This window comes from Magallana gigas, chromosome 2 (genome assembly GCF_963853765.1).
Source record: "Magallana gigas chromosome 2, xbMagGiga1.1, whole genome shotgun sequence".
NCBI lineage: Eukaryota > Metazoa > Mollusca > Bivalvia > Ostreida > Ostreidae > Magallana > Magallana gigas.
In genome coordinates, this window is record NC_088854.1 from 41,957,432 (window position 1) to 41,983,579 (window position 26,148).

Below are 26,148 nucleotides of genomic sequence, written 5' to 3' on the forward strand. Positions count from 1 at the left end.
TGTTAATCTTGCATACGATTCAAAGTGGAACATTTTGGTAGCTTGTATCATTTATTATTGGTATTTGATGGTTGATTTGTTTTCAATAAAGATATATTACCAAATCAAACTACAGATTATTTGCTTTAACATTGTGATGAAAATTACATTGGGGCAATTGTACCCATACATGTACATGTAGTATGTTTGTTGTGTATATGAGGATTGTGCAATGCAAGCTTGCTCATTCATATGACTATCAATTGATTCAAACCATTTAATTTTAAGTACAAACTACACATAATTATACTTGACATGGATGAATCCCAAACTTTGAATTTATAGGAGTGGGTGTAGTGATTTGTAATACTAGTGTATTTTGATATCAAAATAATACAGATTACTTATAGTTATATCATTACCACTATTGCATATTTTACAGTGTACACAGGAATGTGGATTTCATTGATAAAACATAGTAATGATAATGGGTTTTTTTATACCCCCTGCAAACAAAGTTTGGGAGGATTTATATGAATCACCTTGTCCATTGGTTGATGCAGTTGTGTACAGTTCATATCTTTATTATGGAGTTACACTTTACACAAAGATTGTATATAACCTGATGGTGTTTCAAGATTTTGACCCAAGATCATTTAAGCAAGTTCATGGTCACACGGAAGTAAAAGTGCATTATTTGTGTCTGGCTTATACCTGTCTTATGGAGAAACATTAGAAATTTCCACTTCACACAAACATAAGGATGTGCCATGGTTTTGAACCAAGGTCATTCACGCAAGTTCAAGGTCGATGGAAGTAAAAGTGCATAATTCTTGTCTGCTCTATACCTTTCTTATGGGAACCCACTGTAAGTTTCTACTTCACACAAAGATTGCTTATGGCCTGATGGCGTGCCATGACCAGGCATGGGGTAATCGTAATTGAGTAATCGTAATCGATTGTAATGATTATTCTTTTTCAAGTAATCGACAGTAATCTGTAATCGAAGAGATTTTTGATTACTTGTAATCGTAATTTAATCGATTACAGCTAAAGAGTTCAGTGTAATTATAATTACTTTTTCGATTACTTTCAATTACTCTTGACATAATCATATTGCAACGTGATGCACTTATTGTATGAAAAAATACTCTTCAAGTGTTGTTTATTTTACAATTCATAGAATAAAATTGTTTATATTCATTTTTTTTATGATTTTCCACTTTCACTTAAAATATAAATATTGGTTCACATGTCATTGAGTATATAATCAGTTTACCGGTACTCCGTGTTTCACAATTCTTTGCAGAATGTTTTAATTATTTAACATAGAGATTTTGTGTCTATTTTGCCAGAGAAAAAAGCAAAAGGGTAAATGTCACTAAGTGTGTTTGTCCTTGTCAGGTAATGAATCCACAAAGCAGTTAATGAGGTGTGACCACTCTAATCATGTTTAGATAACAATTAAAATACTCCCAACAAGGATCTATTTTAAAAATCAAAACAATTACAAGCTCTAAACACAATTCATTCAAATTATGAAGCAAGGCTGCCTAAAAGTTCTTTGCATATTTCCAATGATATTTTTAAAAATTATGAAATTTCAATCAAATTCCAATTCTCGAGATATAACCAATAACAACTGATTAATTAAATATGATGGCAAAAGGTGCAAGGTCAAGATTTCATCTAAACTCGTTAACCTCCAAGAAAAAAAAACTTGTTTACATGACAGAGCTTTATATATTTGCTTATAATTTGACATTTGAATAAGTAGTAGAAGTTTGAAGATTGAAATAGGAAGTTTCAAATTTTCATATCATTCATAATGAAAATACCCCTTTAACTCTAAAACCAAATTCTCTAAGAGTTTTTATATGATATGTTCAGAACAGGTACCATGCACATTCTAATGAAATTATTTCTAAAGTATTCGATTATTAATCGATTACATGTTATAAAGTAATTGATTACAATCGATTACTGGACAAAAATGAGTGTAATCGATTAATAATCGATTACACAAAATTCCCCTATGTAATCGATTATTAATCGATTACATTTTTGAGTAATCGTGCCCATGCCTGGCCATGACCTTGTTTAAGGTCATTTGAGCCAGTGCAAGAATACTAAAAAATGCATAATTCTTGTCTAGGCCATATATTGTAATGAAAAATGATTAGAACCTAAAACTTTACACAAAGATTTTCTGTGGCCTGAAAGTATGTCCTGACCTTGAGCTTTGATCATTTGAGCAAGTTCAAGGTCACTGGAAGACAAATGGTGTATTTATTACTTTCCAATAGAGATCGAAATATTTGAATAATTGTTTTCTACAATTTTTCACTTTATATTATTATATTTGTGACACATTTAATCTTCAAGTGAAATTATATATTTCAAAGTGATTAATAATAATAAAACATTTCAAAATCATAGCGATCAATTCAATTTATCTATTCATGGAAATTCTCAAGGTTGTAAAAAGTATTAGCTTTAAATTTGTGTTGTAAAACTGTATAAAATAAAAGGTTCAGATCACTAAAATTCTGGATTGTTTGTTTGTTCAATTTTCAAATTTGCCACAAATACATATATAGGAACCGTTGTCAAACTGGTAAAGTCCGTTTTTCTTCATGCTCAAAACTCATCACTGTTGATAACCATGTCTGTATTTCTTTCTAAAACTGCATCATTAAAATTGACCAAGACTAGTAAATTCTTTATTAGGCTTTTAATGAAAAAAATCTCATTTACAACCCCACAACTTTTGTTAATTATATTTATCAAGGTGCGTCGATAGTAATACATGTACCAAGATCGCATGATGTAAACTGTAATGCACTTGCAAATTGGATTGGGGGATCCCCTCTCAATTCGCGAAAATTCCAACTTTTTATTAAAGTCTTATTGTGAAATTAAAAATATGCATCAGACCATCGCGAAAATTCCAACTTTTTATTAAAGTCTTATTGTGAAATTTAAGATATGCATCAGACCAACTCTTGCAAACAAATATATCCCTGTGACCCCCCTAAAAAATTTATAGGATCCATGCACGCAATGTAAAAGGAATACTACTTGCAGAAGAAAGTTAAAAAGGAGTGAAGTCATAAAAATTAATCTCTGTTGCTACATAAATGAGGGGACCCCTTTATGAGGAATATATCGTGTAAAGATACTTTCTTAATATTTCATAGCCAATTTGTTTCTTGCGTTTCTTTTCGCGAAAATTCCAACTTTTTATTAAAGTCATATTGTGAAATTTAAGATATGCATCAGACCAATTCTTGCAAACAAATATATCCCTCTGACCCCCCTAAAAAATGAATAGGATCCATTCACGCAATGTAGAAAGGAATACTACATTTTGTTCTTACAGAAGAAAGTTAAAAAAGGAGTGAAGGCTTAAAAATTAATCTCTGTTGCTACATCAATGAGGGGACCCCTTAATGAGGAATATATCGTGTAACGATACTTTCTTAATATTTCATAGCCAATTTGTTTCTTGCGTTTATTTTCATGTAATCTGAGTATTCGCGCATTTTACGCGAATTTTTCTCCCATGAAAAGAGCAATCGCATGTATTTTACGAGAAATATTTTTTGCGTTAATTTTTGTGAGAAAATTTTTTGTGACGTTCTCGCTAGTGATCTTTCCATATAAATATTTTTGGCGTGAAAAGGTTAATCGCATGTATTTCACGTGGAATTTTCTTGCACGAATTTTTGTTATATATATTGCTACGCGAAGTTCATGTGACCGATATCTTTCCATGTTTACCATAACCATGCCATTTCCACATGAGACAAAATTGTTGTGCAAGTGATTTGTATATTTATCACATTCTGAATGCGGGGAATTTAACAGGCTTTGTACGCTCCCGTTCTTTGCTTCCATGGGACTTTGTTTTCTTGGGACCTGGGCCCTTTTTTTTTTTCAAAACACATCCTGTTTTGCCTTAGATTTTGATATTTGACAATCAATCAGTGCTATTTATTGATTTATAGGGACTTGTTTTCAACGTATTTCCTTCTTTTAGACAAGATTGTTATCTTGACATTTAATTTACCAAAACGCTTTGATAATTTCTGGATATACTTCATTAATTGAGAGTTGAAATAAATTCAGACTTTCTAGTAATACAAAATCAAAGAGACGACTTCGTAGAATCTATTATATTTATTTTTAAACATGAAACGTGAATTTAGTTCTGTTGAGATCAGTCAGGTTAATATATTTTTTATTCGATGTATTCAAGTGTGACTGTGTAAAATACGCGATGCATTGAGAAAAAAAAATCCACATCATTGAACAACTTAACATTTATATACAAAGGAGATGTACTTTGAAATACAATACATTGTTTTGTGCAGTCATCTCAAGGATAGGCATCTACCCTGATTTCTGGAATCGATGGCGGAGCTTTCACCTCCATTTCGTAGTCGGGTGGTAACATGGAGGCTGATTGAAGACTTTCCGCAGAGCCGTAGATCTGCCACGGTATAGAAGTATCAGCCACACTAAGGTCAATAAAAAGATCAACAAAATTGTCATCCACAACGGATAATCGACGAGAAGCTTCTTCCACACTTAAATTGTTTTCAGTATTTTCCTTTACGATGCCGTTTAGTCCTTTTTGCCGTTTTTCCGTGTAGAGCTTCTTCTCGCGTCCCTCTTTCATGTATTTTTCTAGTTTGTCGTTAACTTTTCCTTTGTCGTCTGCGGGATTTGCCTTTTCACCTTCTGGGTCGTCAACTAAATTTCCTAAACTTTGTTTTCTTTCTTTACCCCCTATATCGTCTTCCTCTTCGGGCTCAGATTCGACCTCATCCTCTCTCTTGAAAACAAAGTCATAAATAGGCCAATTTTGTTTAAAGTCGCAGATTATTTCATCAATCTGCCCTTTGAAACTTAGCGTCTTTAAGTTGAGTTTCACGGATTTTCTTGGAAGAACATTTTTCAAGAGCATCGGCACAAATCCTCCAGCTAGGGTCGCTAAAGTCTGATTGGTCGACGAAACTTGGTGGACATTACCGAATGCCATGACAACGATCATAACAAAGAAAAGAAAAACAACAATAATGAGGAATTTTCCGGTTGCGCTTAGGAGATTTATATATACTGGTCCTGGCGCACCATGGACTCGGATTTCACAAACTTTCTGGAATAACCGGAGAGGAATTCTGGGAGTGTCGCAAGAATCCAGAAACAATAACAAATGACCGATCTTCCATGAAGGATCCTTCTTTTCAAATGTCAGAGTAGTTGGGATTTCATCCACCGCTTCAACCGGTTTCACCTGAAACGCCACATTTTCTTGCATGTTGGAGGGTAAACTAGCGACCGTCTTCAGATCTTCCACTCTGTCCATGATGTCTTCCACGACGCTCTTGTCAAAGGTGAGATAACTCTCGTACACATTATTGTAACAGTCGTGCATGTATACGATCACTAGAAGCGCCATTGAAACGTAACGAAGGGTACTTCCAGCGTTGATGATAATCCCCATCATCGTGAAAGCCATAACCTCTACAATCAAACCCACCGCTTCCACGATGATCAGGATGATGGCGTAAAGGACTGCTAGACAGAACAGACCCACGATCCACTGAATCAAGAAGCGACGGACTGCGTTGAACTTCCCTTGACCCCACGCAGCGGCGTTGTTGTTTGTTTCATTCATGTGAGCTAGGCGGTTATGCATGCTTTTATCAATTTTAGACAACTTTTTCTGGACCTTTTTAAGTTTTTCTTTTTTCTTGCTTAAAGGTTTTTCGGGTTCTGATTCATAATTACATGTATCGTCATCAAACTTTTTTCGGGCATGAAATATAAGTCTATATGATAGATACAAAGTGGGAATGCAATAAAGAACAAAGATCACTGCACACACAGGAAAAGCGATGAATGAATACAAAGGTGCAACGATTATAGCAATAAGTCCACATTTCTTGAAAGGCCACAAACCAATGCGCAACAAAACTTGCAAAACACTTGTTCGCGACACGTTGGCCATATCCTGCAAAGCGTCTCTCGCTATTGCTTTCAGTTTTTCCCTGACAGATTCGTCGGAAAATCCCAGGATTACCCCAGAGAGAAAATAGAACACATAGGTGGCAATAAAAACGCCGTGTGTGGGAGAAAAATACTGGATAACGTTTCCTTTGTAGAAGTCAAACTCTTTCTTCAGTCCCAAGTTATCTATCACACGTTTCCGAAACATCACTTCGTCTTCTTCAAAGAAGTAATAGATGATAACGCGTACGTAGAATGGAAGTGGAATAAGTAACAGGAGTAGCACCTTAACAAGGGTTTGTACACACATGTGCCACGTGCACTTGGCTTTGATCATGGGTTCAAGGGATGCATACACGCTCAAGTCGCAACATTCCGTGAAAGGGTCCAGTCGTTTGATTTTACAACGGATAAGGTTGTCGTACAAGGTCCTGAAGATCCCGGTCGGTGGGTCGTTGTCAGGGATGATCCTCTTTCCTTTTACTGTGACTCTTAGCTCGGGTACACTGATAGGAACGATTTCATCCATCGGGCATTCCTCTAATTTCTCACGGAACCGCCTCCAATCGGCTATGTCTTCCAGCGTCAGCCTCTTTTTGTATCTGACGGAAGTCTGAGTACTCTCAGTCACAAACATTTTGAGCTTGAGCTCTTTGGAAAGCTTCACGGCATACTCCGCGGCTACATAGGAGGCGTTGTACATCTGGGCCGGCATAATCAGCGGTGCAAAGAAAAACACCATCACCTTAACCAACGTAATGCACATGTGCAGCAGTAGTATCCAGCCCTGTTGAACTTCGTCGCTGCATGTGATGCTATTGTCGGGGTTTTGATTACAGCAGCGGTTGATAAACTCCGCATAGCCATCGTTGTCCTTCACGACCTCGTTACAGACGTACACTGTCCTTTCTGTTCGTGTCTCAAATTGTATTTTGGTGCCGGACTTTTCTTCTAGGCGGAAGTTGTCTAAAATTAGGTCACGGATCAGTTGGATTCTCCCGGAAGCAGTGAGATTGTAAAAGCATCCAAACGGACGGTCAATTAACACAACATTATGGTGTTCTACACCAATGGTCAAAATAGACATGGACAGAACGTCATAATGAAAAGAGAGCATTAACAACGTGCGGCCATGTTGCGTGCGTGTTCGATGCCACCGCCATGGTTTGTAGTTGTAGGTCTGATCCGTTCTTAAAGGGTCATTGGAATAATTAAACAGCTGAAAATTGAACTCCGCGAGAACAACTTTAGGATCGTCCAGAAATTTGGCGAAAGTTTCGTCTTGCAGAGTTATGACGCATCGATTTGGTGGTGCGATGGGGGGCGCCTGCTGCCCAGGGGTCAGTGTTGTCGTGGGGGTGCTACTGGTTAACCCGGAAATGACGAACAAGAACCATGTCAACACGCATGTCTTCATGATTTCTACAAAGACACGTGTTGCAGTTATTTTACTTTTAAACGAAAACTTGTTTACTACTCATAAAATTCAGTAGCATGATGACATTACAGAAAAAGAGCGGAAACTGTTTTATTATACCGGTATTTTAAAAATAAGTTCGTAATTATAAAATTAATTTTAAACACACTTTCTCCATTATTATTGTAAACAAAATGAATAAGATATTTTTGCTAAAAAAAAAGTCATTTATTTAACCACATCATACTACTTTAAAAATCTAGAAATCATTCAATTTGTTTTCATCTACTGCGATGCGTTTTATTTAGTTTAATTGAGAATTATCTGCATACATTACCTCGACTGGTCTCTAGTGTCGTTCCAAACTAATACCCAAGTCGGCGATGACCTGAGAAAATGAATGACAGGTATTTAAATCCGGTTTTATAAAGCTACGTGGGTTAACACTTTATTATGTCATCTGCACAACCTGAAGCCACCTCAGTATTATCCCATATCCAATAGAAGAAATCTTTTTGTGCAATTTCATTGTCTATTTTATAAACCAGATTTGAAAATATTTCTTTTCACCCATCAATCAGCTACGTCGCACGAGTTTTATTTTGGAAAAAAAAAATCTTTTTCGATGATCCATCAACTACACAGGATTTTTTCGATTAGCATTATTATTATTAATGGTAATACCTGAGTTTTTAATCAGACAAATATGTCGCTCCCTGCCTACGCTTATCCTAATCTATAGCTATATTTGTACATGCGTTTGGGATACGAGGCAACCTTAATTTAACGAACGCGATGGTCCATTGGTTTTTAGGTGAATTTCATTATACATAATGGAGTCATTATTATAAATCAGTTTCTGTACCATTACAGATCAAAAGTAAGTTCTCTAACAGACAAAATCCTATTCGCATTCTTCTGCTAATTTGATGATAAACTAGAACTTCAATTTGGTGTTTGAACTGATCAAGTTGAATTAAACAAATCTTCATATAGTGGCTCATCCAGCTAAATAAAAAAAAACCTGTGGATACAATTCTAATCCAGTCTCATCCAGCTAAATAAATTACTGTGGACACAATTCTAATTCAGGCTCATCCAGCTAAAAAAATTACTGCGAACACAATTCTAATTTCAGGTAAGATTTCTACCTGGTTTCATATCTCATAACAGGTAAAACTGTCTACCTGTTTCTTTAAACACTGTGAGCATATCGGCGAAGATTTCGTTGTGATAAATTAGTCGATACTTTTCCATTACCTGCATGAAGCTAGAAAATACTCCAGATATCGTTTTAAATTAACATTAAATCCGTTTGTGCTTGGAGATTTAGGAATGATTCGAACTTTTTGACAATGACCTTTTTCATATTTTGTTAACATGTATTTCTTTTTCAGTCTGTGGAAAGCAAGGCGTTATAAATCGCTGAAAGATTCGTGCAGCCAATGCACAGCGATTCGTCATTTTCGGAACCTCGGCGTTGTTAAGTCTTTCTGCACCTGTACTTTGAGCGAATCTGATGATTTATTTAGATTGATCTTAGCAATAGTCATCTGTTGACAGAAATCTCCCCCATTTCTTTATGTGTCCCTACTCAAGGCAACCTTTTTAAACATTCTTTTGAGCAGAGGCGTGAAATTTTTTACTCTAAAATTGTGAACTTAATTCAATCTGCGGTAAAATAAACCCGAAAAATCGCTCAGTAAGAGTGCTTCAATTAACCTGAATAAAAATAGATTACATTCTAAGTGGGACACGGGTGCTTAGTGAGTTTTTGATACGGACCCCCCCCCCCCATATCCCATATTTATCTACATCCACTAGTCAATGTATGACTACGAACAACTATAAAATTTGTGAAGAATTCAGGTATGAGTCAAATGATCTACATGTACGCGTAAGAAACATAAAATGACGAGCTAGTATTAGAATAAATATGCTTTACATCCACACTCGAATGATTTTTTATAGCGACAAACGGCAATTCATTTTTTTTTTCAATTCAAATGGTCCTGAACATGTACAGAATTCCAGTTATAATAAATGAACGTAAATCTCACAACAAATCCATCATTTATCATAGTCTATACAACTTTTATAACCCTCGCGCTTGTTTACTTATTATGATTTATCTTTTGAACTCGGAAACATAAACATTAAATTTTCCTCTCTCTTTGCCTAGCATAAAAAGATAGCAGAAGTTTGAGGACTGAAAACTTTAATTTACAATGTCCTCTTTCATTGATTAAAAGGTTACGACTCTCGTATAAGCCTATCATCTCAGTTCAAAATGGCCCCCTTATAGAAGATCTCAGTAGACCATTGCCGTTGTACTGTCGAATGCAGAGGAAAGTTTTGGCGACAATCCATATTCTGAATATCACTTTTAAAAATTCAGATATAAAATGAGTAAAAATAATTTTTAAAAAAGTTATTATGTCATAATTCTAACAGATTGTAAGTAAAATTCAAATCAAATGGATGGGGTCTTGTAAGAAAAAAATTATATACACTCTGTGTATGCTCACTTTAAAAAAAAAACGATATCATTTTTTTTGTGAATTGTATATATTCATTCATACATTTTCACACCATTCAACTTTTAAGTAGAGGGGAAATACAACACCCATTTAATAGGGTTTTTTCTCTCAAACATAAGATTAGCATTGTAGTAATATGCATCACCCAATATCAATTCTCCCCTCTACTGAACCACAAAGTCGCTTGGACCCGCCGTCTCCAACACCTTGAAGTCATTCACTTCATCTCTGCATATATATATATATATAGAGAGAGAGAGAGAGAGAGAGAGAGAGAGAGAGAGAGAGAGAGAGAGAGAGAGAGAGAGAGAGAGAGGTACATCCATGTGCATAAATTTGAGATAAAATCTCAGATTTCCTTTATAAAAATGGAATAAAATCAAATTTAGGTAAAAATTTAGATGATTTTGTGGTAAAATCTCGAATTTGAGGATGAGAGTTTTGATAAGGAAAGTTGATAATGGTGGTGTTCTACGCCGTTTTAAAAGTTACATGTACAATGTCATGCAAATACCAAGCGTTAATCATTTCATGTAGTTTAGTAAACCTCCGCTTAAGTTCGTTATCCACATTAACCCAAACTTAATCATCTCTAAAGATATGGACCCACTGCATTACTTAGAATCGTGTCCCAATATTAAGACACCCTGCATACAATTGTATACCCAAATCACTAAATGCAGAGACCGCAAAACAAAACCCGTGGCTACAAATCTTAGTTTCTATTGATTTAACTCTCAAAATGCATTCCACGGTTTGTCGCGATTTATTTTCTTTTTAAAAAGAGGACTGGGTTTTTTTTTTAAATGTTTATGCCCAAGATCAGGCCCCGGGGCCATAAAACTTAGACGAGCTCACTTTTGATCTAAGTCTTACTTTTTCACTATAAGTTCCTTTCGTAATAGTGAGACTTAGATCAAAAGTAAGCTCGTCTAAGTTTTATGGCCCCAGGGCCAGTAGATGTAAGCAACTGTAACAATTTAAAAAAAAAACATTTTCTGAATAATGGCATTAACATCCATTCGTCAGTCGAGTAAGGCTGGGAAGGTAGGGCCCGCTGGGGCTATCAAAGAAACAGCATCTAGAGCTATCTGATTTAAAAATGTAAATTTATTTCATGTAAATTTCCCCCGTTTCCTTATTTTCATTGAGACACAGAATAAATGATATGGTCATAAAACTGAAACATTTTTGGCTTCGTTCGTACTGTCAATACGTATATTAACCATCTTAAAAATTTAGAGTATTTTAAATATTTTTATTACATTTTTTTTATCAGATAAGTTTTGCCAACTAATATTATTCCCTTACTTTAAATTCCATTCACATTTTTAATCTTTATGTACTATTTCAAGACTAACAAATGTAAAAAATAAAAGAGTTCAAAGTCCATGCATTATTATTATTATTGTGTAAAAATAAATTCTCCATGGCATTTTAAAAAAAAAAATATGTTAAGACAGATTTTACCTTGATGAGAGAAAAAGTAACGTTCGGTTCCAATAAAAGGCAACAAATTATAAACTCATCTTCGGAAGAGTAATTTCGGAATCTCCTCTCCACCTTTCCTTGGTACAGACAACCCACCCAAGATCCTCACGGCAACGCACCCACATGTCTCCAGAGCGAATCACGGACTGACTCTACAAGCAAAAACACCTGTTTTTATCAGCATGTGCTTGTAGAATATACCCGGCCTTGTTGACACAACATCGCTAACTTTCTCTAAAACTCTCAAGTGATAGGGGGAGTTGGACGATATTTTTAAGTTGAGGTACATGTATTAAGTGATCAATGTTCTGAAGAGTTTGGAGTAAGTTAAACAATGATGTCATTTTGATTTCTTATTTAAATATCATGTACATTGTGATGTAAAAATTGTTTGAGCATTTTAAAAGTTAGATCATTAGAGTGCTGATCTAAGTAAACATGAAGTTAGTTTATGTGAAATAGATCTTCAGATTTCATGTTTGTCGTAAATTATGGCTGATTTCCGCAAGGTGTAATTCACCCATAGATTGACATTTAAAAAATACATTTACGGGGATGTTTGAGGTATTCCGAATTACTCGGCGATTCTTGACAGTTGCTGCATATTGCATATATATCCAAGAATGAAATTATCCAATTATTATTTAGAAGAATCACGTCTAAACAAATATTTATCGAATCATCAGAAAAAAAGATACCTCGTAATAGCGCGAGAGAATAATGTCGCTTTCACGAGAAAAAGCCTCGAAAATACAAAGTATACATATATATTTACATTTTCCAGTGTCTTTGCCTGTGATAACACTGCGTATCGATTTTGTACTATATAACCCATAATACCAATGACGCCAAATTAAGGCACCAGCGGGGTTTGCCTATTTATATTTAAATCGTACGATGGCTTAAAATGATATAAATATAAGTAATAAGGAATCATTTTTTGAATATTATAAGGTGATAATTTCGGTCGGGGCGAGATCAAATCTATGATAAAGCTCTTCGGGCTTTATTGGATTTGATCACGCCCCGGCCAAAATTATCACCTCATAATATTCAAAGAATGATTTCTTATTCCTTATGTACTCCGAGTAACCGTTTTAGGAATTTCACGATAAAAGTGCGCTAACATAATATAAGTGTTAATCTTAGAACCGGTATCCTTAATTAAATTATTATTCATATTATTTTGTACCCAAAGCTTCGTGTCAAAATCGAGACTTTGTCCCTAAAATCGGGAAAATATATATATATCTATAAAAATATAGTTTGTACAAGTGTGTTAACCAGTAAAAGTCAAACTAATTTTAAATTTTCTGTGCTTGTTTGGTAGTATAAGGGGTGGGATGGGGGCTTAACTTAGGGATTAGATAAAAATCAAATTTAATAGCTCGATCAGATTCCAACTCATGACCATCTGACATTATTAACAAGAATTACACATGATTTATGCATGCAAAGCACACTATTTAATTTAATAGATGTAAAGTTACTAATGTTTTAATATACAATAAGTAGTATTGTTTACTCAAAGTTTCAACAAATAAATAATTAGTTCAATTTCCATTTTTAAACAAAACACATAATAGTATAAACATGGACCAGGGCAGTGTAACATTTCTTCACTTTTAGATATTGGAGGTGTGGAATATCAATCTGAACTAAATATTTAATCTAGCAGCTGTACATGTGCGTAAAATATATTATCATATTATCTAGAAGTGAAGGCAATTCGCTGTAAAGTCGCTGTTGGAATGGAATGAATCTTTTTTTTATCCTCAGATCTGTTCTAGATAATTCAAACATTACTTTCTGTTAACATTAAAAAACAACAACAATTAACCAAAACTTGTTATTTTCAGATTTTGTAAGGAATACATGTATGTGTGTACAGGAGCGCGTCGTAATTAACATTTTGCATGGTCTCTTGATCAAAGTAACGTTCCTTCTGATAACTTACATATCGTCTCAGTTCTTTTCAGGCATTACTTTAAAGATGCAGGTTGCTGGTTATTTTATATGTACTGGTAAAATACATATCCTTTTTCCCTTCACACAAAATCAAAACAACAACAACAACAAAAAACCCACACAAAACAAAAAACAAACAAAACCAAAAGCAAAAACAAAACAGAACAAAAAACAAAAACAAAACAAAAATCAAAACAAAAACTTAACCTTCATTTCCTGGCTATGATACTTTTTCGTGATCAATAAACAGTGACAACAATCAAACTGCTAAGCGGACACCTACTTTTCATTCCTATTTTGTCAAATCAAGATAATTATAAAAAAAAATATGCATACATTTTTCGCTCTAAAAATTATGTACTGGTATGACTTTGCTTTTTTAAAAATCCGTTTTTCCTTTTTCAAAATGTAAAGAAATGTATTTATCTATGTCACTTTTCATGCATTGCATTTGCAAAAGTTGCTTCAAGGGTAGATGATTATCAAAAACATTACAGCACGTCATTTCAACAGATGACTTTTCTTCTAAACATTTAAACTGTATTTTGAGGTCCTATTAAATAAAAAAAAAATTGAAAAAAGGCGAAAAAGAATATACCTACTTAGCATTAAATATTGTCACTGCTTTTTACCTACTATAATACAGAAAAGGGAGCCTATCGGCTATGTAACATTAGTTGAATGAGTAATCTTCTCTTCGGTATATATATGTATGAATTAAGATATAGGGTAACATCATTTCATTTAAGTTCATAATAGACACAGGTAATTGATCCCGATGCTAAAATTCATGACGATGCCAACATGTATATTGCTCAAATTACACGTGCATGTCATTTTGCGAACCTGAAGGTATAAGACGACAAAGAATATACCTACTTTTAAAACACTGTATAATGTCACTGCTTAAAAAAACCCAGGTTCTTTAGAAAGTGGATATCCTATTTGGAGGACAGTAAGACCGAGTGTCATATTTTTTAACGCAGCTGATTAAATGCATATCAATTTGCTGAATTTTAATATTGCATAAAAAAAAGTATGACCCGCGTTAGCAGGGTATGTAGATATTTTCTGCAACCATAATTATGATCATTCTGACATCATTATGATTGTGTCATGCAGTCCGTGATTTTTCTTAGGTTGCTGAAGGTTTCGACCAAATCGATAAACTGGTTAGAACTGGATCGTGTAGGCTTTCATAGTTTAAAACTGCTATACAACCTGAATAAATGCTGCGTAATATTTAGAACAACGGGCATTAAATATATTCTCCACTGTCTCCCTCCAGAAGAATTAATGACACTGGAATAGCACTCTTTTCAATGAAATATCAATAATGTTTGGTGAGTCATCAACCTATAAGACAAGCGCCTCACTTTTTCTCTCATTTTTTTTCACTAAAAGACAGGTTTTAGACCTTGGACTTTGCAAAACTAGTTTTGAAATGCGGACACTGTCTGAGGTTTTAAATTTTTTATCTGTTGAAATAAAAACTCTAAAATTTAATTAAATAGGTAAGAAAAGAAAAAAAGACTAACAAGTAACATATTTATTATCTCTTTTAACAAACAGCGAAGGTTCTATAGAATCTTGTAACAATAGAGACTGCTTTAACGAATGCGGAAGTTCCTGCTTCTCCACAAACTCCTGTATGTCATGTCTTTGCATGCGTCTTAGGTAATTCCTACATAGAACCCCTAAACTACGAGGTGTTTGCATGTGATCTAGCAACTGTCTCCGAATACTCTCACTTTTCGTATGTTTAATGATGAATTTAACGCTCTCGGGGTCTTCCTCAGCAATATCGTTTCCCGCCTCCAACAGGAAGTGAGCAATGGTGACGAAGTTCCGGCACACTGCGTCACATAGCGACGAACGATGACGTGGCATAATTTTAGGGTCCGCAATCCAGTCCGTATAGTAAGTGTCTGACCCCCATAAAACAAGAACGGGACGGTCAACCTCCATCTTGACGTTTAAACTGAGCAGCATCTTCACGAGATTTAGGTTACCTTTGATGATGGCTATGTGTAGCGGGGTCATATATCCGGGCTCGGCGCTCTGTCTGTTAGGATCCGCCCCACACTGCAACAGGTGCTTTACCATTGCCTCGTCTTCGCGGTTTATGGACTCGTGCAATGGGTTGAACCCATGACCTGCAGTATCGTTGATGTCAAGTCCTTTCAAAACAAGCTTGGATATGAATTCCTTCTTATTCACTCCTGCCAGGGTTAAAATCGTCATGAAGGGGCTAGAATCAGTCTGCAGTTCTGCTTTCACAAGTAGATGCTTTCTCTCTAGTTCGTTTTTCAAGATGACACAAACATCTTTTAAATCTAAAATTCTCGCCAGATCGTACGAGGTCGTGCCGTATATTTTTCTGCTAATATCAGCTTTATGATCTAACAAAACGCGAACCATATCAGGGTTATTTTGCAGAGTGGCGTGGAATAATGGATCCTCCTCCACGGGACATAGATACTCAGGGCGATGATTGAGTTGAAAGCCATGTTTTAAAAGTAGCTTCAAAGAATTCACTTTGCCTAAAAGGACAAAAATGATTTTAATGAATATTTATCAATCAAATAGTGGAAGTCTAGGCTTTCCAATAGTCCGAAATAATTAATGTTTACGACTTTGATATTTGACAATTCTGGCATGCCAAGTATCAAAATCGCTAGCTGCAGGTCTGTAGCTCCCGGTCTGAAAAAATTCGGATGGACGACCTGGGAGCTACAGTGCCTCCCATAGTAAAAAAAACTGCAATTTACGGCTCACAAAAAATTGCGCTAGTTTTGGACTGATTAAATTATTTTCACACAAATTCTGTGAAAACAATTAGTACCATTAAATTCTTCAGACAATTTACTACTGATATTGTTACTTTACTTGCCTCAGACTTTCTCTGAAACATGCTAACCGACCTCCGAAAATAAAGTGTATTAATTTACGTCATGTAAACAAACTGCACCACTTCATTTTACGGGGCTGGTGATGGTGTTTAAAAGAATATCAGAGGCAAGTAAAGTGACGATATCTGTAGTAAATTGTCCGAGGAAATTTTTGGAATCAAATATTTGTACAGAATGTGTTCGGAATTGAGTTTAATCAGTCCAAAACTAGCGCAATTTTTTGTGCGCCGTAAATTGCAGCTTTTTACTATGGGAGGCACTGTAGCTCCCAAGTCGTCCATCCGAATTTTTTCAGACCGGGGGCTACAGTCCTGCAGCTACAAAATCGCTAAAAAAAGCCAAGCTGATTCCGAAATCTCTGTCGTTTAACAGATGTTTCGGACTTGGCTTTACTTATATTATAGGTGTACTTACCTTTAACAACAGCTGAGTAAATCAGGGTATGTTGCTGTTGTGGGGTATAAAAATCAGCATCACGTGTCTGGAGCACGCGCCCAGTGATGTAATCATCACCATAGATATCGGCCCGATACAGAGTTCCTGGAGTTGCCATGACGCCATTGTCTGTTAGAAGTTGGACCATTCTCTTGTTGTTCATTTCTACTGCGCAACACAATGCGCCCTTTTGGTACGAGTTTACAAAATTCTTTTGCAGACTTTCCATTTTCAACAACATCTTAACGATTTCATCAGCATTTTCCAAAACTGCCAACATTAGAGCTGAATATCTTTCTTCTCCTCTGCAGCAGACGTTAACATTAATTTTCTTTGAGATCAAAAAATTAAATAATTTTATATCTTTGTTGTAGATTGCAAAATGGATCGGAGCAAATAATGTCGCTTTCGTTGTTTCGTTAAGAGAGCAGTCATGTTCATGAACTAGAAATTTGATGACTCTTAACTTCCCTAGAGCACATGCGCAGTGCAAAAACGTAGTTGCTGCATGTTGCGGAACGTTGTCTGTTGTATGCTCCACGTGCGGACACCGTCCTTCCAATACCCATCCCGATAACTTTTCGATGTGAAATATGTGATTATTGTGGCGTAGTTTCTCGAACATTTGTCCACAAATGCACATTCGATTACGACTTTCGTACTCTGTAAAAGATCAAACACAATATTTGCATTGATGCAGAACAATTTCTTTTCATTCATAGAAATGCAAATATATGGAATATATGATGTCAGGTATTTACCGAATCCTAATTCCTTTTTCATAATGTCTTTGTTCATGGATAGCGTCCATATGATTTCGTCCTCGTCCTTTGCAACCATACATTGTAAGATGGTGACCTGACGATGTCGGGTGGCAACATCGATCTCCGTCATTATCCCGCCCGAATTTTCTCATTCCTCTGTGCCTCTGTCATGCAGAACACAGCGGAGCATGTAACCTTTCGAAATAAATATTTCTGACTTAATGTAATTTACTGTATTCAATTGTTAAGACATATATTTTAAATGTTTCCTTTAGACTATAGATTATGGAGTCACGGTATCTTTACAACTAATAGTATGTACAGAATCTAGATCAGGAATATTTCAATTTACTTTATCAAAATTAGTTTTACAAACTAGGCACTTTTAACTTCTTTTAACAAGATTAATTTTCTCAAGATATCATTAAAAGAGTTGAATGCTACACTGAACAAAATAGCTATGAAGTCCGGTACGAGTGATTCCAAAATATGCTTACCTTAACTCGTTTCCTATAGTTTCTTTACATAATTTAAAATGCATACCTGTCTTGTTAGGTTCGGATCAATAATATCGATCAAGCTCAACGTAATCCTGTAAAGGTTTTTATTCTAAAGGTAAACAAGAGCCAAATTCATACCCAAACAATTTAAAGGTCTACACCATTATTACCTGGGATGTGTTTCGCGCTCAAATCCGCCGCCATTAACTTCAGGAAAAAACGAACAATAGACGTTGGACCCTTTGTATTGTTTCTGGAAACTTTATTAACTGAATACTGACTGTTTTAAAGTGACGACACTACGATATCGGCCCGTCTTTCGGTCGTTCTGCATATTCATTGAGATTAGGCTTAGGCTATCTAACATTGATTGGTTAGTGCTTAATAATTGTTTTTTCGATATTGATTATTGTAGGAAAAATTATGCATGTGCACATTAATTAACTCTCGCAGCACATGTGATTGTATGGTAGGACATATGGAGTCTGGGGTGGGGTTGTTGGGTTAGCGATTGTATCTCGATTTCTTACGTAAATTGTTAAAATCAAATAAAAAATTAAACTACTATTAAATCCTACTGAGATTGTTCACCATTGGGTTGCACTTTTGAAAAGAAATCAAACATAATATTCTGAATTAAATACAAGAAATTTCTCATTCCCATGTAAATTGATGAATATTTTATGATTGTTGCTAATGCTGGCTTGTGACACACTGTTCTTAAACCACTAAGGCAATTACTTTTCCCTTAGGAAATACAACATGCACGAACTGCTTGATTTATTTATTTAATCTTTTATACGATGTCAACAATGAAAATGACAAAAATTTTTTTATAAGAACAATACTCCAGGCCCCACCCTTCTCCAAAATAAATTTTAAAAAGTTAAACAAAAGCATGATCATTTTTCTAATTGTTTATGTTCAAACAATTAAACCAAGTTATCAAAAAAAAAAACACCCAAAAACAACAAAATACTTTCTATAATAGATCAAAGAACAAACGCAGTTAAAACATTATTTCAATATTTGTATGGATCAAACAACTATACAAGAACGGAATGACCCGGGTCACAAAGCACATCATTCTGTTTTTGGTTTAAAAAAAAAAAACGTTTTAATAAACATACAACAAAAGACATTGAAATCTAAAAACATAAATTAAGAGAACGGTTACAGTAGCAGATTCTTTAACTGGAACTTGAGTTAAGTAAAACTTAAGTGTCTACCTTTTTGTACATCCATCTACTGTTACGACATACCGAGTTTGAATTGCTCTCAATATGTACATGTTCAGCAGTTCACACAATAAAAGAACTGTTTTATGTAGAATGTCATCATTGCACTTAATGTATATTGTGTAAAATTTGGTATTCCAATAACATGATAGAATACAATTATAAAATATTTAAGAAACAATACTGGACAATCAACGCGTTCACGTCTAAATTCTATTGTTATGTCACACAACATTTCTCTACTGAGTATGCCATATGTCAGTTTCCATACCCTTTATATAAATAACAACAACACAATCTACAAATGTCGTAATTCCAGAAGCTTGTCAAATCCGGACATATCAAAACAGTCCAGCCTGCACTCAGAGTAACATTTATACGACTGATGAATGGACCACGATCCTAGACCAAGAGAGATCATTGTACAAGTGTACATTGCGGCCTTCTTAGCCACCCTTCCCACCCTTGTCGGTAACGGATCTTCCACGGCTATAACTGGTGCCACATTTTCTTCCGTTTCTTCCGTTTTTTCCGCTTTGTCCTCCTTTTCCGTTTCCCGAATTTCCTCGAACACAGGTTTTGTGTAAATACTGGAATCAGATAGAGACGACGTGACGAACTCTACGGCGTCTTTGGAAGGAGATAAGATGACTTCTTCCACACTTGAACTCGAGGCAGACCCATCTTCTTCAAAAGTCATCGTATTTTGTATTTCCGGCTTTTCATAAAATGACAACTGTTTCAGCCTCGGAAACATTCCACTTCCGGCCGTATTAACCTGTTGATCCGGAGGACTGCTCTCTTTGGAGAATGGTTGCTCTGTTTTGTTTTGTTTAGATGAACCCTGCTCCTTTCCGATGTACTTTCCATCGGGAGAAAACCTCACACCAACGTCCCCCATGTTAAATGATAACCTCGGCCCGCCTACGTGTATAGATTGTCCTCTTGGCTGTGATGATTGATAATCATTTCTGCGATCATTTGAAGGGAAAAAGGCTCTCCTGTGATCCCTGGTGACAGCCTGCCATTTTGACTTGGGACTACGGGTGGTTTGTTTTCTGCGATCATTTGAAGGGGAAAAGGCTCTCCTGTGATCCCTGGTGACAGCCTGCCATTTTGACTTGGGACTACGGGTGGTTTGTTTTACCCGTGGGTGCAATGTAGCATCATCTATTTTTGAAACTTCAGCGTTTGTCTCCGAATCGGAATAACTTTCGGACACGGAAGATACCCGACTCTTAACTTTGTGTTTTTTGCTATTGTACTTTGGACTTTGGTTTCTTTTCCTGGAATGCGTAGACAGATCTACATTATTAGCACTAGAAATATCATCACTTTTTTCAGTCTCAGTTTCAGATATTGGCATTTTCGTCTGCTGTTTTTGGTGCCATTTAGATGTTCCTGCTCTCCCCTCCGATTCTTCAGAATTGGTTGTGATGTCCGAAATGTCGTCATCATCTGACGACGAATCTTCATTTATCATGATCTCATTGGTTATCTGCGGTGAAAATTCCAAGCATTCCTCGGGCTTACCGCCCGCTGGCAGTTCTCCCTTCCGCTTCCCTTTGCGCTTAAAAAGTCTTCGCATTGTGTGCATTAAGTTGAGAATGTTTGTTCCTCTGACGTTGTTTGTTTTTTCACTGGAATCCCCAGAACAACTTAACTCACTATCAGAGTCGTCGTCAGTGGACGACAGGCTGTTAGATTCATAATACAAATCATCTACATCGTCCATAGCACTCGTTCCATTGTTTATATTCAGATTTGTCAAGTCTTTGGCTTTCTGAAACAAACCCTGAAAAACCCGGTCCCCCATTTGCTTGACCTGCCCTCCTAACTGTTCCCCTATCTCGCCCACTTTCCCTTGAATGGCTTGAACCATCTGGTCTTTGATGTCTCCCTTTTCTGGTGATTTTCCACTTGTGGATGGTCCACCTTTTGATTTTTCATCCTTTGGTTTTTCATCCTTTGCTTTTTCTTCCTTTGCTTTTTCATCCTTCGTTTTTTCATCCTTTGCTTTTTCATCCTTTGATTTTGAGGGAGAGGGGTCGTCTCCTTGGGGTTTTTCCTGGGTTTCTCCTGCTTTCACTCCCTTTGATGACGGCCCTGCCTGTTCCGGTCGTTTTCTACCCCCAGCTTGGTTCTCGTCGGAAGCACTCTCATCCCGAACCTCTCTACTTCTTTTTATTCTGCCACTCTTGACTCTTGTTGACTTTGATCCCTTTTCACATCTGTCAAAATCAAAACGCGGGAACAATAATTATCTACATGTAAATGTAAATAAACCAATCTATCTCTTCAAACAATGTTTTATATAGAATTGTTCATCTAAAATATTCGAAAACCTTGGGTGCATGAATATACGTTACCTTGATAACTCGGCATCCATAAAGTTAAACAGATCTCTAAGGGATTCAGAAATCAAGGTGATGTCTTTTATGAAAATAATTTCTCCCTGGATCAGGCCGAGTTGTCGCTCATTTTCCACCAAGATTTCTGTAGCTTTCCGTAACTTCCTTACTTTGGACTTGGTCTAATGTTTTAAAAATTAAAAATCATTATAATAAAACCCCAAGATACAGTACTGTCTTTTACATATACATATCAGGCACGTAGCATCGTTTTTTAAAATAAGGTTGGGAAGGGGGGGGGGGGGGGTAAACACATTCAAAAAATCTTGACAAGCAAAAAAAAATAAAATAAATCCAATTCCTCAAAATAATTAAAATCCTAATCCGTGGTTGGGGAAGGGGGGGGGGGTCAGAGCATAGCGTACCTATAATTTAATATAACCTCAATTTTAATGTTATTTCCTTCCTCTTTATTCAAATTCTTTACATGCAACCAAAAAACTAGGGGGGGGGGGGCAACTCCATTTTAATTTACTCTTTTATATGTAAATTTAAAAAAAAAACGTTTGCTGCTAGAAAAAGTGAAGGGGGAGAGTAATAGAATCATTCATTATTACGAGTGTGGGATAGTGAAATTTCACCGAGGGGACAAGATTCACGGTCTAGGACGAGGCTTTGCCGAGTCCTAGACCGTGAATCTTGGCCCCGAGGTGGAATTTCACTATCCCACACGAGTATATAATGAATGATTATTTTTCTCGCATTATATTACATTATATTATATTATGTACCTTAAAAATGATGTTTGACAACTTTCTGTTATGACGTTCAAAAAGATTACTTTCGGTTTATCCTTCCGCGTGCTTCAAATAGTGCAAGTCAAAATGAGAGCATACGACAGTATTTAAATTAAAAATATAATAAATTGTAATTAATTAAGCAACACAATTGCTAAATAGATAATCTCAATGCACCATTTTGCATTTCCCTACAGTAAACAACGTTTGTTTATGTTTTAAAACGGCGTAGTAATACACAGTGTAAGACAGAAAAATCTCACACTGCTGTCTCACACCGGACAAACCGATCTCACACCGGTGATAATGCGAGAAAAGGTTGTCTCCCCCCGCCCCACCCACCTCCGATGCTTTGTCCCTGCATACACAGAGATTGCAGAAACATTACTTTTGGTAAAGTTGAACGTGAACAATTTATTACCGTCAATTTACTTAACAATGTTTTCTAATCGAAATAAAAAAAGAAGAAGAAAAGTGCATTGTGGAATTCGCCAACAATATTTATGAAAAATGGAATTTACATTAATATATAATCTCGAGAGTTGTTTATTTCGCGAATTCATTGTTTTTTAATATGCGTAACATGTTTAAAATTTGTTTCACAAAGACATCATTAACATGTATAAGTTTGCAGTGACCATTTCATATTTTTTCTAGCATTTTTAATGTGAATAACCCTATATTCACTATTGCCTGTAAATTCTATTTCATTTTTATTAGAAAAAAAATGTTCATTATTTTTGTCAAATTGTTTAATTGTTATACAGCTTTTAAGAATAGCTATATAAGTTATTGTTGCTTATTATGTTGCTTTAACATCATGTCAACTGTTTGAAAAACATGTACTCAGTGGTATGAACTTGTACTTATAATTTTTTTTTTTATAGGAAACAAAACTGTAATCAGTTAGGTCTTGTAACTGCGTTCTTGCCCCACAAAAATATGATTTCATCGATGAAGATCTTGTACAGAATGAAATACATTCATAGAGAATTTGTCAAAACAAACAATAAAAACAGAAAAAAATACAACATCCCCTCCCCTCTCCCCCCCCCCCCCAAAAAAAAAAAGGAAAAAAATCCATATAAATCAGACACTCATATCAAAATAAAAAAATTAAGAGAAAAAAAACCACAATCACAATGTGTAATTTATATAAGCCTTACCGGGCGCTCCTCGAAGGAAGCAATCAAATCGAGAACGTTGTCCTCACGCTTTTTTTTTCTTGACAATTTCTCCGCTATTTTCTTTTCAAGAAAATTATTCGTCAAAATCCCCAGTTGTGACTCAAGTTCTTTGCATCTTATTGCAAAACCTATAACATAAACAAAAAGTATGCATATATAGAATCTAATATAATTTATTGAAAAATTTGATTAAATTAAAAACAAGATTGCACATCGTCGAACTTTTCCACACCTTTCCAAATTTCTGCATCGTTTAAATCGAACACTAAAGAGCCCGACATGGCGAAGAGAATGACATCAATGATGGAATGGAGCAGGCCGATGATCGTCTTCACGTGTAGCAACTGGTGCGACTCGGTGATAGTATGGTTGACCTCTAAAGAAACTCTCCCTTGTTGACCCACAGCGATTTCAGAGTCTTCATTTACCAGTTGCCGCTTTCTCTGTCTTTTTGTAAGGCCCCTCTGTAGTTCTAGATCTCTGCTAGACTTTGTCGCTTTTCTCCTCTCTTCCTGTTCTGCTTGTCGCTGAATCTCTTCGTCCTTCTGCTCTAATGAATGTTCTGATTTGCTCAACACGGGTGAAAACGATTCTATTCCCTTTATTTGTTTCTGCAGCAACCCGATGAAACCCTGGATCTCGCTACCCCGTAATTCTACTGGAATTTTCACAAGATTCACCCATTGAGAGTTGAGTTTGCTCACCAAATCAACGTCTGTGTTATGACCATTAACCGACGAATAGAAGCGACTTTTCGATGTCTCTTTTAAAACTTCCGGACAATACTTACAAATTGATTGGCGAGGATCGTCAGATTGTATTGGTAATTTCGCACAAAGAGCTTTATCCTGTTTTATGTTCACTTTAGTTTTCAAGTTTGTTTCCGGTCTACACTGCTGGTTAGAACAAATACCTATAAATTCGCTGTCCCCGTCTGGTTGTTTTTCCAACATGCACGTCCATCTTGATATTCTATTTTCAAAGCTGCAGTTTGACGTCCGTGATATATCTTGGTGGACAACGCCATCGGAAAATAAACTCATATTTCCTACATTATTTGTGAAATGTCTTGGCGACGACGTAAACAAATATTAACGCGGCAAATAAGGAGACACATGACGTCATAATATCCTCCGCTTAGAATAACGTTTACAATTTTATTCTCTATGGACTCTCATGAATTTGCGGCATGGACTAAAACAAAGCAGTTTAAAGATCGCTTCGCAGGAAATCTGTTTTTGATAAACGTCTTACACATTTTTCATGAGAAAAATTGCTTCCAAAACTTAGCTGGTTTTATGAATCGATAAGACGAGGCATATGATACTTGTAATTATTTATACAAATACTTCCTTGATAAAGGACTGCAATACGATTTATGAATTACATGCATTTTTTGATAACGTTAGCAGGTTCTTAAATTAGTTTACATGTCTTTGTTTTGATTAACGTATAAGACGAAATTAGAAATTAGCTTTGAGTTAAGATTTCAAATTCCAATTAAATTATTCATGCTTTTCGCTTCCCGATATTCAATCAGTTAGATAATATTCTACCAAAATGCGGAAGTAGGCCTACGTATACAGAAAATATTTTTTATGCAAGTCTTAAAACTTCCATGTAATCTTTTTTCTTATTCAATTAAATAGTAAAACAGTAGATTTCTTCCGTAAAATACATTGATAATTTCATTGATAGTTTAAAATATCTAAATTCAAAATTTAAAAGCAATGAATCTTTATAAAAACATTTTAAAATCATAATTACAACGGTGTGTGCAAATTAATTAAGAAGGCTCAATGGTCAACAAATTAATCATCAGATCCACCAAAAACCTCAGTTCAGATATGATTTGTTTACCTATAAACTATTTTTTTTTTAGTAAAAAAAAATTTGGAAGATTGATGTTAAATTTGAATGTTTTCCTATCTTTTTAATTTTTGTATAGAGTCCTTCTTCTTTAGGAGATCAATACAGTCTAAAAATGGCCACGACAATCGAACATCCTTGAGTAAAGTGCGTTAGGTGTTAGCAAAACTTGTTTGCACACAGCGTTGAATTTATGAGGGTACTTGTTTCAGAAATATTAATTCATTTATATTTTTCATTGTCTGCAAATGTGATTAAGAATTAAAATAAACTATTATTCCAAGTGTGTAACCGTCAAACCGAATAATGTGAGCGTAATTTTCGATTTTTGCTTATAACGTTGCACTTGCATAGCGTCGTGTGACTTCAAAATGACACTTCCATAATGATGATAAATAGAGAATAATACATACCCTTTTCCATATCACAGCTTGTATCAGCCCGAGACTCCAATATCAGCCCGAGGGCCGAAGGCCCGAGGGTTGATATTGGTCGAGGGCTGATACAAGCCGTGATATGGAAAAGAGTATCTATTATTATATTTATTACATACTTCGTAATAAATTTAAAAAGAAACCCCATCAACTTGAACAAACTGATTATTCATATTATTTGAAAAAGGTCTGGACATGTACATGTATTTGATAAAAATATGAGTTCTTATTGTTTTAACAAACATGAA

At 35.5% G+C, this 26,148-nt stretch overlaps 3 protein-coding genes across 3 annotated transcripts; all 3 read right to left on the bottom strand.

Annotated features, from left to right (window-relative positions):
• Positions 1 to 4,146: 4,146 nt before the first annotated feature.
• Positions 4,147 to 11,631, bottom strand: LOC105320088 (uncharacterized). The gene is made up of 3 exons (XM_034445126.2): positions 11,425 to 11,631; positions 7,752 to 7,802; positions 4,147 to 7,419 (listed from the first exon to the last, which is right to left on the bottom strand). Exon 3 carries the CDS (start codon positions 7,412 to 7,414, stop codon positions 4,361 to 4,363), a length of 3,054 nt encoding a protein of 1,017 aa, XP_034301017.2. The 5' UTR covers positions 7,415 to 7,419; positions 7,752 to 7,802; positions 11,425 to 11,631; the 3' UTR covers positions 4,147 to 4,360.
• A 3,315-nt stretch (positions 11,632 to 14,946) lies between these two features.
• Positions 14,947 to 24,636, bottom strand: LOC105320087 (ankyrin-1). Its single transcript, XM_066071783.1, has 4 exons — positions 24,511 to 24,636; positions 17,522 to 17,719; positions 16,740 to 17,423; positions 14,947 to 15,956 (listed from the first exon to the last, which is right to left on the bottom strand). The coding sequence occupies exons 2-4, from the start codon at positions 17,652 to 17,654 to the stop codon at positions 14,947 to 14,949; spliced, it is 1,827 nt and encodes a 608-aa protein (XP_065927855.1). The 5' UTR covers positions 17,655 to 17,719; positions 24,511 to 24,636.
• On the bottom strand, positions 18,794 to 24,640 carry LOC105331105 (nucleolar and coiled-body phosphoprotein 1). The gene is made up of 4 exons (XM_011433152.4): positions 23,830 to 24,640; positions 23,577 to 23,725; positions 21,632 to 21,795; positions 18,794 to 21,493 (listed from the first exon to the last, which is right to left on the bottom strand). Exons 1-4 carry the CDS (start codon positions 24,638 to 24,640, stop codon positions 19,561 to 19,563), a joined length of 3,057 nt encoding a protein of 1,018 aa, XP_011431454.3. The 3' UTR covers positions 18,794 to 19,560.
• Between the last annotated feature and the right edge of the window lie 1,508 nt (positions 24,641 to 26,148).